This window comes from Alligator mississippiensis, chromosome 1 (assembly GCF_030867095.1).
Source record: "Alligator mississippiensis isolate rAllMis1 chromosome 1, rAllMis1, whole genome shotgun sequence".
Taxonomy (NCBI): Eukaryota; Metazoa; Chordata; order Crocodylia; family Alligatoridae; genus Alligator; species Alligator mississippiensis.
Window position 1 is genome coordinate 140,164,585 of NC_081824.1, and position 18,284 is coordinate 140,182,868.

General features: G+C 44.9%; 2 protein-coding genes across 6 annotated transcripts in view; one reads left to right on the forward strand and one right to left on the reverse strand.

The window, feature by feature from the left end:
- PRKN (parkin RBR E3 ubiquitin protein ligase) overlaps positions 1-709 on the reverse strand; it is a 1,451,839-nt gene extending 1,451,130 nt beyond the window's left edge. The window contains exon 1 of one of the 2 annotated variants that reach the window (XM_059714743.1): positions 627-709. In XM_059714743.1, the coding sequence (XP_059570726.1) occupies positions 627-633 (7 nt within the window). In that variant the 5' untranslated portion in view covers positions 634-709. The remainder of the gene's footprint in view (positions 1-626) is intronic. The other variant, XM_019479720.2, reaches the window with a different exon arrangement.
- Positions 710-808: 99 nt separating this feature from the next.
- Positions 809-18,284, forward strand: part of PACRG (parkin coregulated) — a 530,362-nt gene continuing 512,886 nt past the window's right edge. The window contains exons 1-3 of one of the 4 annotated variants that reach the window (XM_059714750.1): positions 809-906; positions 1,330-1,492; positions 2,056-2,142. In XM_059714750.1, the coding sequence (XP_059570733.1) occupies positions 1,346-1,492; positions 2,056-2,142 (234 nt within the window). In that variant the 5' untranslated portion in view covers positions 809-906; positions 1,330-1,345. The other 3 variants (XM_059714757.1, XM_059714746.1, XM_019479727.2) reach the window with 3 other exon arrangements.

The window sequence follows — 18,284 nt, forward strand, 5'->3', positions numbered from 1 at the left end:
ACACACAGCACAAACATGCCTGCATGCATCAGTTACGGTTTACAGTGTGTAGACTTCAGGCCAGGAAGGCCAATGCACGATACTGCTACATATGAAAGACCTTCTGGACTACTGCATAAATCAGACTCAACATTTCCTATTTATTTGAATGAGACCCCTATCACTGATCTCCAGGGTGGGGGGTGCTCATAGCAGTCTCCTGAAGATTTGTATCTAATTCCTGGAGACTCCAAGGAAATCCTGGAGGGTTGGGAACCCTGAGGCCTTTGCCTCTGGCTTGGGCTGTAAGTAAAGGCTGGGGCATCTCACACTTCCCCTTGCCCAGCCAACCCCTTCCTCTCTCGTGGCCAAGGACCATGGCACAGGCCACCTGCTTCAGGGAGCCAGGGTGCGAGGACTGACACCCTCGTGACTCAGGGCCAGGGGTAAGCACAAACAGGGGCCCACGTGGCCCCAAAGGCCTGCGGGGGGAGGGGCACACTGAGGGCCAGTGGAGGGGCGTGTTCTGTGCATGACGGAGGGGGGGGTACGTCACAAGCTCCGCCGCGCGCTGCGTCATGGTGGCCGCTGGGGACGGGGCGGGAGGAAAAAAAAGGGGGCGCTACATCCGGGTCTCACTCACTCACCGATCATAGCCCCGGCGCAGTGAGGGGTGGGGGGGGAGGAGCCGCGCTGCGCAAAGCCTCGCCCTGCGCCCTGCCGGCCGCTGAGTCACACTACGCCTGCGCAGCGAAGTCGCTGCTGGTGCCGTAGCTGCTTCAGCGGGCGGTTGGGAAAGGGAGGGGCGCAACCTACGCTGGGGAGCGTAGTTCTCACGTGGGATCACGTGATCGACGCAAATTGACACCTCTACTCCTCCCCCTTTCCCTCGGCTGCCGCACGTGACCGGGCGCGGCCAGCCGACAGGTTGTTGACGCGTTGCCTAGCAACCGGAACGCGTCCCTAGAAGCGCGCGCGCGCTGGCGACTGACTCGGTTATAGCGTCCACCCCGCGCGCAGCCGCCCCTGCCGCGAGCCCCCGCGGGGTGAGGCGGGGGGAGCATCCCATTGTGGGGCGTAGGGGAGGGACATCCCATTGTGGGGGTGGCAGGGAGAGGGTGGAAAGCATCCAATTGTGGGGCGGGGGGAAGCATCCCATTCTGGGGTGGGGTGGGAGGGACATCCCATGGGGGGGGGGAGGGCTGACTTCTTTTTGCATCTGGCTGACATGTTTCTGATCCCTGTTTTGTTCATTTAATGTAAATTTTCTTAGATTTATTCCAAATGCAATAAATGTAACCCTTGCCCCTGGTTCCTTTCTCATCCCTACTTTCCTTTTATTTCTTTTAGGAAGGTGCGGGGCAAGATGGTGGTGGAGCAGCAGGGCGCCTGTGCCCTGAAGCCAGCATGGCACCTCCCCCCACAACAGCAGCTGCCACTGCGGCCTGCCAAGAAAGCCAAGCCACAGGTCAGCGACGGCTTCACCGTCAAGGCCATGATGAAGAACAGCGTGGTACGTTGCCTGCCTGCCTGACTGTGTGGTGCGCCCGGCAGGTTCTGCCTCCTGCCACCGTGCTCCCCACGGGGCCAGAGGTTGGGCAGTGGGAGAGAGATGGCATCATTCACTGGGGCTTCCAAAGGGTCAGATGTGGCCCGTAGGCCAAGGTGTTTGAGCACTGCTGGTTTAGTTTCATGTGCCTGTGAAAGACGTATTGAGAGAGTGTTGGGGACTGTACTTGCCACAGGGTTGTGTGGGATTGGCAGGTCTTTCTGTGGAGGTCAGCGGTCACTGATAGAGCCTCCAGGCCTTGGGAAAAGCCCATGTGAAGGAGGAGATGTCCCCTCCAGAGGGTTTGCTCCTGAGCTTCGTAATGCGTCAGGTCGGCGCCGTTGTGGCACGATGTTGTTTTTTGTCGGCCATTCACATTGCATCAGAGGGCCAGGGTATCCACAGGGCATGCACTCGATCGTACTGTGCAAAAGCATGGCGCAAAAATGTTTTCTTCTCAAGTTGCTGTTTGGCGCGATTATGACAAATGTCAAATCATATGGCAAAAATCTGTCTCTGGCACCCAGGTGACTCCCAAGGCCTGGGCAGGGCCAGTGGTGACCAGAGAGACAGGGGACAGGAGATGTACAGTAGATCATGCTTCAGAGCCTCAGGTGAATAATGTAATGGTACTAAGTGTGTATTTTTAGTTAACGTAGCTAACCCAATGTATTTTTAGCAAACCCCTAGGAAAAGGTGAGGGAAAGAAACAGTTGAACATCACTAAATAACCATGAAGATAATGAAAAACACACTTTTTAATAATAACTTCCAAAAATAACTCTCACAATACTAGTGAATAGTACATTGAAAAGGATGTAATTCTCCAGCTGATAGCTTTTAGGATGAAGATGACCCAGGGGTGGATCCAGTAATCTTTACTTTCATTAATAGTCCCTAGAGAAGCACTTCCACTGAAGATCCTGGGATGGCTGCCATCAGTAGAGAGTCCAGAATTGGGCCCTGTGTTTGTAATGAAGCTTTTTTGCAATAATTGTGTTAATTGATTGCTCCCATCAAATGTAATAAATAAAAATCAAAGCTTCTGCTAGTGCAGAATGCAGCTGCTCAGTTTGCAAGTGGAACGAGCTATTACAAGTACACAACATCTGTGCTCAAATCTCTGGACTGGCTTTTTGTTTGCTTGTGGGTACAGTTCAAGGTGTATATAACAGTATTCTTTTTTTCTCTTTTTTAATTTATATTTGTTTTCCTGGGGAAAAGAAAAAGAAATGCTAGAGACTTCTCTCACAGGTCTCTGGAATTCACTATATACAGCAAATATTGACAATTAAGCATAAGCAAGTCTACTTTAAATATAAACAAAAACGTTCTGTTCTAGAAAATACCTGATAAGTAACATTTTCCCTTTCTAGAGGTCCCAAATAATCTTATAGCCAACAGTAATTAAAAGCAAAGCTTCTCCTAGCACTAACCTATTATCATATAGTACTAAGAACACAATGTATGTGATTTAATATTTACAGTCAAATCAAACAAATTCAGCTTTTGGGGGGAAAAAAGTGTTTTCCATAATTAGTTTTCATTTTTACATTTAACTCTAAAAAGATAATTGGCAACATTAATTAAAAAATACATTATTATATTTTGATCATAAATTACCATTCTGTAAAGCCTCACACAATGTGCTTCAACTGTTTAGAAGATGTCCTTTTGGCTTAAGCAGGTATTAGATTAGATCCAACAAAGCAACATGAAAAGAAAGAAAGGTTTCAGCCATCTGTGGGTTTCCTTCATTCTGAAATACCAAGTCTTGAGTCCCCTTTTTGAAGGACTGGGGAGGCTTAATAACAGAATTTTAGACTATATAAGGAGTAAACACTTGTCGGATGGCAATGTCCAAAAGCCCTCCTTTAGACTGCAGTCTTATTATGTAAAAATGTAGGCTTACACTCCTGCAAATATGAGCACTTAATTGTAGGCAAGTTAGTTTCACTAAGGTCATTCGTAGTGAATGTAAATGTATAAATCTTTTTAATGTACCAGAACAACATATTGAAAAAGTTGGAGGGATTTCACATCCTGCTTGTCTCTATTTCCTCAACTTTGGCAATTGTTAAACTTTCTACCACTGGTTTGATCTCACTTTTAAGGTTTTATTTTTTATAATACACTTTATTACATGATTAGATTGTACTCTAGCATATCTAAACCAATGATTATCAACCTTTTTTAGACCTAAGGCACCCCTTGTTAGCCCTTGGGACCCCTGTGAAAGTGATAGCTCTTAGCTTCTGCTCTTTTTTTTTTTTACAATGGGAAAACAATGGAGCAAGTCTTTTGTTACAAGGGGCTCAGAAAGACCACAACGGGTCAGAGTGTTTTCAGTAGGTACTATGGATTCCTGTTTGAAATCACTGGGCACCTATCCACGTACATTGAGGCTGCTCTGACACACTAATTACAGCACATCATAATCCATAGTACCTGTGCTGGAATGGGGTAACTACCATGCTCCAGCAGAATCCAGTGTCACGTGTATCAGCATCCCTGTGTTGATAAATGACAGTTGGGGGTGCTTTAACTAAAGCTCATTTGATAAGCTTTAGTCAAAGTGTCCCTGCTGCCATTTTTCAGCGTAGGGATGCTGATACACATGTTGCTCCTGATGCTTTAATTAGAGCAGCTGTAATTAAAGCACCCCCACCCCCCGCCTCCCAGAGCATGTGTATAAATGCCTACTGGGTCTATCTTGGGAATCATGTGCATGCCTAACAGTGCTAATATTGCATGGCATCCTGCATCACCCTTAAAACAACCTGACAGCAGTCTGAGATTCACTGATGTTGAAGTGGCAGGGTGAACTTCCAGAGGTGGCCGTGAAGCCCCTGGATGCGGCCCTTACTTTCTGGGCAGTCACCCTTCAGTTGTCCGTCATGTCTTAATATCATATACTTTTATGAGAGAGGCTGCCTAGGACTTCCCAAATTGCTCTTTCAAATGACCACCAGAGCTGCTTGCAGATGTTAAAAAAAAAAAGGTACTTTAAACATGCCATGTTCTCATGCTGAGCCCAGCACATGCCCACAAGAGGCAGCACATCAGTTAGACCCAGCTTGCCTGACAACTGTAGAGATCGGGTGCTTTAGTGGGGCTTTAATTTAATAGCTAATTAAAAGCTTTAGCTAAAAGTGCCAAAAAACCCTGCTGAAATGCCTGATCTATGCAGATGCTGCAGATCCAGTTTGAAGTAATGTGCTTCCTCTTCCAGTAAAGCACATTTTTTTTTTCTTTTTTAATGTCTGCAAGAAGCCCAGGTGCCTGTGGTCACTGCTGTATGGGCTAATTGCATGGCTCATTCCTTCCCTATACCATGCCCCATGCCTCACAGATGCATCCTGACTGATATCTTCTTCACTTATCCCTCCTCTGGAGTTCCTGGACCCTCATTCTTGCTCTGGGCTCCAGACCCCTCCCTGGGTCTCTAAGAACCTCCTCCTCCCCTTAGTTCCTCCCCAAACCTCCAGACTGCTTCTGTACTCTCCAAGCTGACCTTCTGGAGCTGCAACCTGCCTGTGGAGGTGGCGTTTTCTCAACAGGCTCCAAATTTACTGCTGGATTCTCTCAGGGCCTGGGCTTATACCTGCTGTAAACCCAGCCCTCCTCCTGAGTCAGATGACTCCCTGTATCAGGCTTTGTCTCACCTGGCTCCCTGGGTCAGCTAACCACCAATTAGCCCTGGTCTACACCTGCCAGCAGCTTCATAAACTACCTGACCTCTTGAAATGGCAGATACCCTATGTGCCCTGCCACAGTAGCCTGTTCCAAACAATCTCCCTATCCTGTTTTCCTACCAAAACCCCCCAAGCAAAGCTCCCAAAATGATCCTCCTTTAGCCTTCAGGAGACATGTGGGTTGTAGATGCCAGGTAACATTTCTATTTAGTCTACATGCTGCATCTTTATCATCTAAAATCTGCTTCAATTAATAACACATTTTGTTTCTCCCTATTATGATAACTTTGTTCCTTCTGTTAATCATTAGTAGCTCATAAGTCAAAGTTATTTCCCACTGCATTTCCCCAGAGTCTGAATACACTGAAATATATCCACTTCTTGTAAAGTCTTTTTAAAACAACTTTTCTTTATTAATAAAAGAAAAGTAAGTATATTTGACCTTGGTAGACAAAAAGGAGAGGGGTTTATCTTACCACTTTTTTAATTCTATAGATGTGCACAACAGACTATAACCACTTCAGTGAGTTTAAGGATTAATTTTTAAAAGCCTTTTCTCCTTTCCAGACAAATTAAATTCACATAGCTATTTGCATGCATTTGTATATCCAGGGGTATATAAATGATGCTTAATTTAGTCCAGAAATTGAAGAGTTTTAGCAGGGCTTGAAAAATTTGTTCAATTTACAGCAAGTAGGAAGCATTGCCTGGTAGGCGTAAATAACTTAAGGTTTTAGCTGTCATGATACCAGAATATGAAGATATCTTCCAAATCTTAACAATTTAACAGAATGTTAAAACAGTGTGGTACTGTCTTCCTTGTCTGCAGACAGACAAAACCATTGCATTTACAACTACTCATTGCTTTGATCAGCAGAAGCCAACTGATACTAACAAGATTCTGATCAATTTTGCAGCTGATATTCAGAACTCTGTGGGAAATTGTCAAGAAACTTGGCAGTTTTATATTGCTGCTGCTGTTGCTTAGGAGAGCTACGTATGACAGTAGAGGAAACCATAGGAATTTCTTTTCCTTGCAAGAGAGGCTCAGAAAAGAAGGCCAGACAGTGTTGGAGTGATAGTGAGATATTGTTCCTACATCTTTGCAGCAACTAGAAGCTTCTATATTTTTTCTGAGAAAATGGAACTTCAGATTTATTAGATGCATGTTGGGCACAGTAAATCAAATCATTAGACAAATCCCAGGAGTTAGAAGTTCACCTAGGTGAAAGTGGCACATCAGCCTTGTGGCTAAGCCAAGCTTAGTCAACCACATTCTAGTGTGTGATGTGGCTCAGTCACATCCAGTCACCTTTGCCTCAGTCTAAAAGATTCTTTATCCATTTAAACCTGACATTTGACAGCAGCTGGAAATAAACTTTAGTTAAATTCAGAGCAAGTCTTGAACTCACATCCTTATAGGTAGAACCACTCCACTGCCACACCAGTCAGTGAAATAGCGTTGTGGTACAATTCCCTACATTTTCTACATTCCCCTGCAAATGAGTCTGGGAATCTCAGGTCATTTTTTCCAAGAACTGGTTTGTGAATATTTTTTGCCAAAATAAACAAAAACAAAACATAGCAAAAAAGCTGAGAGAAGCTCCCTATTTTATTGTATAACACAGTCAAAAGAGAAGGTGGGGGTGCCCATCTAATATGTAAAAGATTTGTGATTAAAGCAGCTTGTGATTAGACCAGGTTCAACATCAGGAATGAAGGCTGCCTCCTTCTCCATACAGCCTATTCTGTAGTCAAAAGATTAAGAAACTTTCCTGCAATGTAGGAGGTAAAGATTTGTGTCCCTTCAGGCTGAGCAAGGTCATTTAACTTGGTTTTCTTGCTTCCTGGCAAGTGCTGTAGTAACTACTAGTGTACTATCATATTTACTCAAATCTGAGACAAGTTTTTCTTTCTCATCCAACATGTAGGTTAGGGAGGGCGGAAAGAGTCCCTCGTCTTAGATTCAGGTTCAAGGGTGGGGCGCAGCAGCTGCAGCTCCAGCTTCAACCAGGGACAGGGCTGAAGCTGCCACCACCCCAGCAGCTGTTGTGTGGCTGGGCTGAGGCAGGAGGTAGCACATGCTTCATGCTCCCTGGCCCAGGCTGGAGTGGGGCTCTAACAGGAGCTGGAGCTGCAAGGGGAAGGTAAGTGGTGATGGGTGGGGGTGAGGGACTAGACAGTGGGAGCACTAAACAGGACAGGCAGGCAGCTGGGACAAGGCAGTGCAGGAGGCATGCAAGACCAGGGACAGGTGCCTGGGATGGAGGCGCTGTGAGGAGTAGCAGACATCAGGGAGCACAGGCATGGGAGGGAGGCGGGAGCAGGGCCAAGTGGCAGGGAATGCTAAGCAGAGGGAACAGACACAGTCGGGGCAGATAGGAGGGATGCAAGGGGGGGCAAGGCAGTAAGGGGTACAGGCACCACAGGGGCTGGCCTGGAGCATGTGCATACTGGGGGAAGCAGGTAGTTAGGGGTGAGGCAGGTGGTTGGGTCAGAAACGAAGTGTTGGGCAGTTATCTTAAATTCAGAGTATTTTTGGATTTGAGTAAAAAAGTATATGAAAGGTGAGTAGCACAGTCTTGTCCTGTCCTGCTTTAAAAGAAAGTGGTCACAACTGTATTTCATGAAGGGTCCGATCCTGCTTGGAAATGTTATGCATGCTGTGAAAATGGGCCATGGCTTTGACCTCCTTGTCAGAGCCACTCACCCTGGTCTTCCACCTCCTCAGTAGCACACTAGGGCAGACTCAGATGGCCAGGACCCTCCACCTGGCTCTTGCCACACACCTACTCACTGCCACTGGTGTGGCCAGCCAGGGTCAGCTGAGCGTTCACATCTTCCATTATAAACCCCTGACCTGGAAGAGGAAATACATGGGCTAAAAGGTCCAACCTTGTACTTAGGTTGCTGCATCTTTGGTTTGTGTGGCTACTAGCTTTCTGGTAGATTTTTCCAGATATCTGACACAGCTTGTCCATGGACTGCAAGTTTAGTTTGACTCTTTGGCTTTCTGACTTGAATCTGGTCCGATCTCTTGGATACCTGACCTGACTAACTTCCTGACCTCACACTCTGCTCAACCTTCTGGATCTCTGCTTCTGTTTCCTAGATAGATCTGGATTCCTAGCTTTCCTATACTCAAACTCTATACACTCTCCTCAGATCTTGGCTGCTTCTCCTAACCCTGGGTGACTACCAGATCTGGCTGCCCATGGCTCAGCATGACAATCACATAGGGACTCTTAGGGGATTTAGGCAGAGGATTGCCTTCTTCCTGGACACCAACTGTTAAATATGTGACCCTTCTGGCATGTGCAGAGACAGGACAGTATGCATTTAGAGAATTCTGAAGTAGGTGCCTACAGAGTTTATATACTATCATTAAGATAGTAGTAATTAAAAAGGTTGAAGGTCCACCCAAGTCTAGTTACCCTTTTTAGTTGCAAGGCACCCCATTGCAAAATGCCCGCTCTGGGTTTCCATTTGTTTTTTGACCGTAGAAAAATAATACAGCAATTGTTTTGTTGCAAGGAATGCAGAAGGACTTAACAGGTCAGCATGTTTTTAACACTGTGGATTCCTATTTGAAATCTCTGGTTTGATCTTGTGAATCATGTTTGCACACCGAACAGTGCTGATATTGTATGACACCCTGCAGCATTCTTGAAAGGACTTAAGGGTACCCTAGAGTGCTGTGGCACCATGCTTGAGAAACACTAGGTTAAAGGCATGCCAGTTTGTGTATTCAGTGTCCCACAGTGTTGTGGTGTGGCATGTTGTGTTTCACAATGCATCTGGTCACCTTTGTCTTCCTTGTCTGAATGGTCAGGCATCCATTTATGTCTGAGTAGAATGGCCTTTAATACGAGTCTAGAATGAGGTTTACATTCATGCCCCTGGAGACATTGCAAGTACCTTAACCAATCTACTCCTGCCCTTATGACAGTAGTCATTACTATATGCTAAAGAGAACCTTCTTGCAATGGACAGTTTATACAAGAAATTTCTTCCTAGCTCCACTGCTAACTTAGTGGTGGTTTAATGTTCTGAAGCTGATGGGATTTGATATTCCACATGCGTTACTATCCAACCTGTGTAACTGCAAATATTTTTATATAGATGACACTATTCACTGATCTGGAAACCAACAAGGAAAGAACAATAGGGAGATAGGACTGCACTTTCGCAAAGTATTTAAAAGTGTGTGCTTAACTGCTTTGCTTCAATGGGACCTGCAGAAAAAAATCAAATCAATGCCTTTTATCTAGAAGAGGCAGGGGAAATGAAAACTGAGATCAAAATTTGCAATTGTCCCTCCCCAAGTACAAATAGAAGACTTAAGAACTATTAATGATCATCCTTTCAGTTTATAATGCTGTAGGAATTCCAGTTGCATAACTAGGCCATAGTTATGTTAAGTTAAGCTATATTAAGATACGGTACCAAAAAGCAGTATGGGAGAAAGGGGCCTCCTGACTGCTGTATGACCCAGTAAGAAAGAAAACAATTAAAATGCACTAATAAGCAAAAATACACTGAAGGGGGAAAAAATCAGCTAAAAAACTGGAGGACACTTGTAAAAGTTAGAACTTACTGATGAGACAAAGATAACAAGTGCAGGTGCATAAATTTGGCAAGCAAAACAAGTAGAGATGAACATCTTAACAGGGAGAGAAATAAGAATTGGCATGAGACGGAGGAGGGCGGGGGGACCATGCAAGTATAAATACAGTGGTTCAGAGACCTGTCCCTCAGAGACATAGGGGAGCATGAATAACACATGGTGTTTCTACCCATCAAGGACAAGCTTTACCAAGTTGGACTGACTGTTAATCAGACCAACTGGTGTGCTATCTGGTGACAATAAACCTTTCTAAGCTTTTGCTGCTGAACGCATATCCAAGTTCTACTTTCTGCATTGCCTTCAGGATCTAGAAGATGGCTTGCTAGCATTGGCCTTCTAGAACAAACACGCTCCAGCAGGCTGTATATCAAAAGCAACAGCAACCAGATACCACCTGAGAAAATACTCCGCACGGCTAAGAACAACAAATGCTAGTATATTTATCTGAAAAAGACTGCATCTAAGGGCTCAGCCACATGCCCCTTAAAAGCCTGCTGGCATTTTGAGTCCTGGGGCACAAGAGCACAGAGTCTGGGGCAACTGTTGGCCACTGCAGTGCCACATGGCTGCCAGGGCTGTGCCATCCAGGGCTGCAGGAGGCTGCCAGGCCTGCCAGCACCTGGGCCAGCTGCAGGCAGCTCCTGGCCACCAGGGCCAGCTCCAACTGCCCATAGTCAACCCCAGCAGCCTGCCTGGACCCTGCAGGTGCTGTGTGCGCCTCACTGCACAGCTCCTAGTCCCACAGCATGCCTCTGTGCTAGGTGCTGCAGTTAGCTGTCCAGGCCCAGCAACGCAGGGACAGTCATGCAGAGGGCCAGAGAGCCGGCATGGGAGGCCCAATGGTGTCCTCACCCATGCCACATGCCACCACCTGGGGCCCCAACCAGTCCATGGAGGAGACTGGAGACCTTGTGGTGCTTCAGGGTAAGGCAGAGGTGAGCAGCAGTTCACGTGTGCCGCAATTAGGGTGCAGGAAACTAATAAACTCTGCAGCAGGGTAGTACTTGTACATACAAGTACTACATTGCTGAAGAGTTTTTTCATGTATAGCAGTGCGTGTGTAGACTCTGACCCAGCTGGCTGGGGCACAAGGGTGCCTCAGTATAGCCTGCTGGCTATTCCCACACTGAAGCACCCTTATGCCCTAGCCAGCCCTCTGCAGCATAATTGAGTCCAGTCGGAGCAGCTCCAGACTGGTAGGCTGACCTCCAGAGACCTTCTGCCAGCTGGGGCCGCTCCGACTGCTAGGCATGCTGTGCATTAATAAATTCTGGGGCTGCTTGTTCCATAGTTAACTCCTCCTGGGTGCACATTCAAGTGGTGTGCCCAGGATCAAAAAACTCCAGAGCAATAAGCTCTGGAGTTTATTCACATGCACTAATTGTACCCCTCCACTTAGGGGTACATAGTGCTTGAGGATCAGCAGTAGGTGCAAAGGAAAAATGGGGGGAGATGTCCATTCAAGGAGTTTCATGAAACATCAGGAGCTGGTCAGAAGAGGAATTATACTTTAACACGCTTCTTTTGATCCTGCACTATATTCATTTCTCCCACCTTGCAAATTTTCAAAGCTTAAGAACATCCCCAGAGAGAGACAGGCAAATGCTATACTAGGAGTTTTTGATGTTAACATATATAGAAATAAGGGTAACCTTGCTTCTCACATATTTCCTGGACCCTTGTGGCTACAACACTCCAAGCCTACTACAACATACATAGAAGCAGTCTCTTATTTTCATGTTGCAAAATCTTGTGATTTTAATGTGAGCCTTGTCTTTGATTGCATCCCAGTACCTGGAACTGCAAGAAATTGTAAGAGCATTTCAGCAATTATTAAACAAATTAAGTTGATTCAAAAAATGTCTTCAAAATATAGGCTCAGTACAATCCTAATGGCTCAGAAACTAGAAGTGAAATGAAAGGTTTCCACAACTTACCTATATACTTAGGAAAAAATATCATTTCAGCAGTCAGTATTTTTTTAATGCAGTGTTGCTCACTTGGATCCATGGAAGATTAAAAATCCCTCTTCGACAACTACTTCCAAGTAGTGCTGTCAAATTATTAAAAATTACTCACAATTAATTGCGATTTTAATTGCACTGCTAAAAACTCAAACTTACGTGCAGGAAATCTCAAATTATGCAAAATTATGCGGGTACTTTGTATGGTTGGGGGGTGAGTGTGGGGCATGTGTGGGAATTTGTGAAGGTGTGGGGGACTGTGGGTGTGTGTGTGGGGTTTGGATCCCGGGGTGGGGGTTCCTGCATGCCCTGACAGGATGCAGGGTACTGTGGGTCAGGAGTGAAAGAAGCAGCAGGGCTGGCGGGGCTGTGGCTTGGGAGTGAGGGTCAGACACACAGAGACACAGACACACACACAGACACCGCCCAGCAGATAAGACTGTGGAGAAGAAGACAGGGATGGGGGGACAGATTGAGGCCCCCACAGTACAGGAGTGGGGCAAGGGCTGGAGTGAAAGGGGCCCCGGGGCCAGGGTGGGTCATGGGATGGAGCCATGGGCGGCTTGTCCAGGTGTGGTGGGGCATGGCTCCCGCCACTATGTGTATCCCTGAAGGAGGCATGGTGGGGGCACATGCCCCCCAGGTTTGTGCACAGGGCAGACACAGGCTGTGGGCTTGGGGCTCTGTGCCCAGCTGCTTTTGCCCCAGGAGCTGCGTGACACCATTCTGTGCCTCATGCCACCAGGCAGGCAGGGGATGCACAGCATGGTCAGCCTGCGGCTCCCAGGGCAAAGCAGAGCACAGAGAGCCCCAGCTCTCAGCCCACAGTCCACCTATGCCCCACACACAAATCCAGGGCTCATGTGCCCTCCGTGCCTCCCCCAGGCAGGTGTCACACGCCCCCTGCACCCCGGAATGAGCTGTGCATGGCTCCATCCCACAACCCACCCCAGCCCCTGCCCCACTCCCTCATCATGGGGACCTTGATCTGCCCCCATGCCCCTTCTCCCCAACAGATTTACCTGCTGGGCAGTGCTTTACATACCGCTGGGCTGCATTCCTGGCTGCATGCAGGCTGCAGCTGATTGTCTGTGGCTGTGTCTGTGCACACCCCTCCCCCCCACTGCAGCAGCCTGAAGCCAGCACCCTGCAGTCCTCTGCACTGCCACTGCTACCCTGCTGGGTGGCCCAGAGGCAGCGGTGATGGCGGTGGAGCAGAGCCTGGGTATGGGCTCCAAAACCACGTGTGATTAACATGTTAAAAAAATTTACACAAACACAAATTAACATGTTAATCACGTGTGTTAACCACGAATAATTGACAGCCTGACCTCTTAATAATCTCTGATACAGCTTGTGATCCCCTAGTAAGCCAAAAACAAATCATTAGATCTGTTGAGCCATCAAAATGTTATTATTTCAAAAGTTATTGACTTTTGACAGAGACTTTAATCAACTTTTTTTTTTCTGGGATCTAGATCTGAGTTAAGTGACTCCAGTCATCTTTCTGTTATTGTTTTGCTTGATTTTATTTTTAAAACCACAAAGTGGTGAAAAGGTTAAATGATGTTTTGTGATTGAAGTGAGCATATATACTTTCAGTGTGAGAGGCAAAGATTTTTTCTTTTTAGTTTAGTTACATTTTTAGATATAAAGAATATTTATATTTAGTTTGTTTACATTCTTAATGTGTTATGAGCTCCTTCTCCAGTTTACTTCAAGTTTAGAAAATAATAAATGGAAATTTTCCAAGCTTGTTAAAAGAATGTATTATAGGACCTTAATACGTACCTTAACATGAAAAAAAGTCAGCTCCTTCTGCTGCCTTTCCTTCCTCCCATTCTAAAAACAGTGAGTACTGGCAGAGAGCCATGGTCATTGCTAAGGGAACCTGCCTGTAGGCTCCCAGCCATCAGCTAGATTCCCCTCCCCACTGGAACCAGGCCAAATTTTTTCTGTTTGGTCTGGGGTAATGTTGTAACTTTGTAGAACACGTTCTGAGTTATAGCGGGGAGATGCACTTATGTCTGACCCTAAATGGCTGCCTCCATGTCAAGGAGCTGTATCTGTGTATGTTGTGGTGTGGCTTAACTTAAGTCAACTTAGTTAAGTCACCTTATTTTAAGTTGACTTAGTATGTGTGTACTCTCATCAGAGACTAATTGGTTCAGAGACATAAGCTTTCATAGACAACAGCTTTCTTCATCAGATGCTGTGGATGGATGTGGCAGTCAGAAGAGAACTACTAAGAACTTACCTGAAGTGACAGGGATGCCGCAGAAGAGAGGTGAGCCGACATGGGTAGTACGGCCAATTACGGGGGAAATCCTGCCTCCATCACTGGCATGCTTTACAAGCACTTGCCAGCTCTGGCTGATGGGATGGAACCCAGGCAGCAAGACAAAAGCGGCTCCTGAGTCATTAGCTGGGGGACCGAAAGTGAGGTCCTGTAGTGGGCCGAGCCATCCCTGATCTGTGGAGGGCCCTGGTCCTTCCCTTCACAGCAATGCCCCGCCTTGGGGTTGGCCAGGTGGGCTGCTAGCAGGCCAGGTGCTGCCCCAGCTCACAGGCACCCAATCCAGCTCTTCCCTGAGCTCACCTGGGCTTCCAGTGCCTCATGCACCATCCCCGCTACCTACTCTGGCCTCCAGCACATCCAGCCGCCCTCCTGCCAGTTTCCTGCGCTGCCCCAGGGGCAAGCCAGCCCATTCCCTTGTGGTTCCAGGTGTCCTGGTGGCCATAGGCACCTGCTAAAGGCAGAAGTGGTGAGGGCCTAATAATTTTTTTCAGTAGAGCCTGCCTGCCTGTCCTGCAGCCAAGAGGCGAGCTGACAGATTAATGGCTGCAGCATTCCAGGTTGCAATGTTGCAAACTAAACTACGTGGGAATGCAGATTAGTTTGTGATGATGCAAATTCATTTAAAACCCCCAAAACTCGCATACTTGTAAAGTGTGACACCATTAAGCCACGCAAAGATAATTTTTCATCACAGATATATGGTAACATTGTCACGTGTACAAGCGCCCCATGTATCCAAGATGGTTGAGCTGAGGGCTGTAGGTGACAACCAGAGGGATTCTTTTGTTCTTGTCAGAAACCCCCCCCCAATTATTTAATGATTATAATGTCTTTGACCAGAACTTAGATTCATACTGTATTTCCAACAAAAATGTATACTGTTTAAAGGTCCTGTTTCAAAAGGTGTTAGGATTTTTTTTAATGGTCCTTAATTTTGGATAGAAGTGAGAGAGAGCTGATCTTTTTATAACCATAATAATAAGATGTGTTTCAGGTTGGTTCTGTTTACACCAACAACAGTATATGTTAGATTGGTACATTGGAGTGGGAATTAGTAATTGGTGCAACATTGTATCTGCTGCAGAAACAAAGAACATATGTTGCAGTTTTCAGATAAAAATATTCTGAATAATAATTTAACATTTTTAAAAAGGGGTTTTTAGCACCTGTTCCTGAAGTTGATGGAGTTTTGATGGTTCTTTTTGCTAGTCACTATTAAGAGGTGCTGTTGTTATTCTGTAGTCTATTTGATACAGCTGCAGTAGTCACTGTTACATTAGTCAAGAATGTGTAGAGAATAATGGCTATCACATGAAGTCAATGGAAAAACTTTCCCTGACTTTAATGGGTTTAGCTATATTACCGCAGTGGTAGGTCCTGGCACAAGAGAAAAGAATCATGCCCTGTCTACTCACATGCAAAGGCATGTTCCAAAACCAAAAACATACTAACGAGACTCCAAGTTTAAGAATGACTTCAGTGGTGGGCGGGGAGCCTTCATCAGGGATCAAGTCCCAGTACTGGCCCCTCTGCACCAGCAGTTGCAGGAATTGTGCGATTTGGATCAGAGGAATTTTATGCCCGATTTAAAAAATTGTGCATCCTGGTATGGCAGGCATGCTTGTCAGAGAGCATGATTTTTGGGTTTAGGTATACATTCCTCTAATCCCAATTGCACAAATATATTAACATCTGCCAGAGGGCATAGATTGTCCTTCTGCTTCTCAGAACCCATAGGAGACTAAGGAAATCAGAATATAATTTAGAGCAGTCCTGAAGCTCCATTAATTGACAACAGCCAAATGACTCCTGAATACATGGAGAACAATGTGACAAAGTCACCTTTGCTGCCTCTCTCTCTCTGTTTATTCCAGGTGAAGCGGTGGAAGAATTGAGAAGCAGAGTGACTTTAAGGAGCAAATAAAATTTATTTTACACATCAGAAACTACAAAGTTGCTACTAATAATAACAATTATAATAATTATTATGCTAATTATAATTGCAATTAAATAATAAAAGGTCTGTGCACAGCATGCTAATATTGTAATTTGAACTTTGATGCTGAATTTTCTGCTTTCTTCAGTTTAAAGTTTCAAATGTTGCTATATTTTATTACGTTGATATGTAGTAAGGTACAAATTGTTATCAAAGTAGCATCGTAAAAATCTTAGTCAAATACATTTATGAATTAAAAATCACATTTTAAATTATTTAAGATCACATGTATATATGAGAGAGATATTACAGTTTTTATGATTTTGAAACTATGTAAGGGTTTGAGGATCTAGAAAAGGGATAAGTCGTCTGAGGTAGTTGAACAAAGCATTTAATAATTTAAGTAATCTTGGTTGTGTGATTCAATAAAGGACTTAAGTGCTTCAGTGCTTAACTTTTCAAAAAAGTGCAGGAAGAGGACTAAACATGGCATCCAGTCTGACCTTGAGCAAAGGAAAAAGACCCTCTAGCCAGAAACCTCTGGGTTTAAGCAAGAGCACTGGATCTTGGTCTCTGGAGTCAAATCCAGAACCCTGATTTTAGACATTTGGCTTCCCCACATAATGTTTAGGGAGAATTAGGTGCCAAAGAATAGGGTCCAAAGCAGTCAGCCTGTTGACTTTGGAGTCAACTAAAATCACTGCACTTAGCTGGCAGCTGTGTAGGACAGGTCAATAGGAAAACATTGAGGACAGGAGCAGTTCGTCAAACCAAACCCTCAGGTACCTTATGCAGGATCCAGAGCCCCAAATCCTCTGTTCAACCCTCTCCTAAAACACCACAGGGATAGCACTGATTTTATATAGATAGAAGATACATATATATATATATATATATATATATAGTCAGTGCTGTCCCTGTGGTGTTTCAGGAGAGGGTTGAACACAGGATTTTGGGCTCTGGATCCTCTGTGTGTGTGTACACAATAGCTACACAACAAGTAGCAAAGCTAGGTTCAATTTTTTCCTTTGTCTGAGGATATCCTACCTCTCAGGAGAATACCCTAACGATGAGTCTGTATGCTACTACCACCACCATTGTCTTTGAGTAAAGATGACAATGCATGATATACTTCAGAACAAACTCACTACCGGTTCTGCAGTAGGTGTATCTGAGCACACCTGTCTCTGGGCCCCTCCAGGGACTGAGGTAGAATTTAGGCACTGGTCTTCCTCTTACCTGGCTTTCAAAGAAGTTTTGGTGGGAGCTAAATGCTGGTTGCTCAGACCAAAGTACTTCTGCATAGAAATCCAAGTTTTGGCACATCTGTAATCCAAGATGTAGGTAACAAATTGTTCTATGTGCCTAATTAGTTTTATGGCTGCTAGAACAGTATTCCAGAGTGCTTCTTTTATAAGGTAAGTGTCTGAATTATGTTTTATTTCCCTTTAGGTACCTAATTTATCACTCTGGATCTGTCCAAGTTGTGTTTTATGGCTGGCCCAATATCTCTGATGTTCATGAGAAAAGCCCTATATTTAAAGTTGACACATATTTAATTGCTCTCCTGAATTGGGCCGAAATGTTTGTCACTTTGCAAGCCAGATAAGAGGAAGTATTAATTGAGTAGAAAATATATTATTATTATCATGACATCTGGAGTTAAAGGTGAAAGTATACTTGCAAGACCTTTAAGATACTTGAATATTTGAGGAGATGTATTTATATCACTTGAAAATTTTGTCAAAAAGGTTTGTTTTTTTAATTTATTGATAGGCAGAATCAGTGCACTAAATGGTAACATTGAGAAGGCCTTTAAAAATAGTTTCATGTCTTTTATCCACTCTACGTTTTAATTTGGATGCAAACTTCTGTTACCTTTATAAAATGTCAGTAAAGATAAAGCCAGAAAACAACAGCATCATTTTGTACTAGAGAAAATGCCAGATACTTTTTGAGACATATAATGGCAAACATGGTATGAAAAATTGAGTGGTACCTCCCAGCAGTAGTGGAATCCTTGATAAATTTGATTCATATAAGCAGTTTGCCTTGGGTTTCCATTTTGATAGTATACTTGCATTATTTTTGCTAGAAAATTTACTGTCCTCTGCTAACTGCATTTCTTAGGTAAAATACATGTCAGACAAGATAAAGTACTTTGTCATGAAAGGTCCAGCATGGGGGCATAATATGCTGAGGGGCTGCTGTGTAGAGATCTTGAGTTTCTTAGTC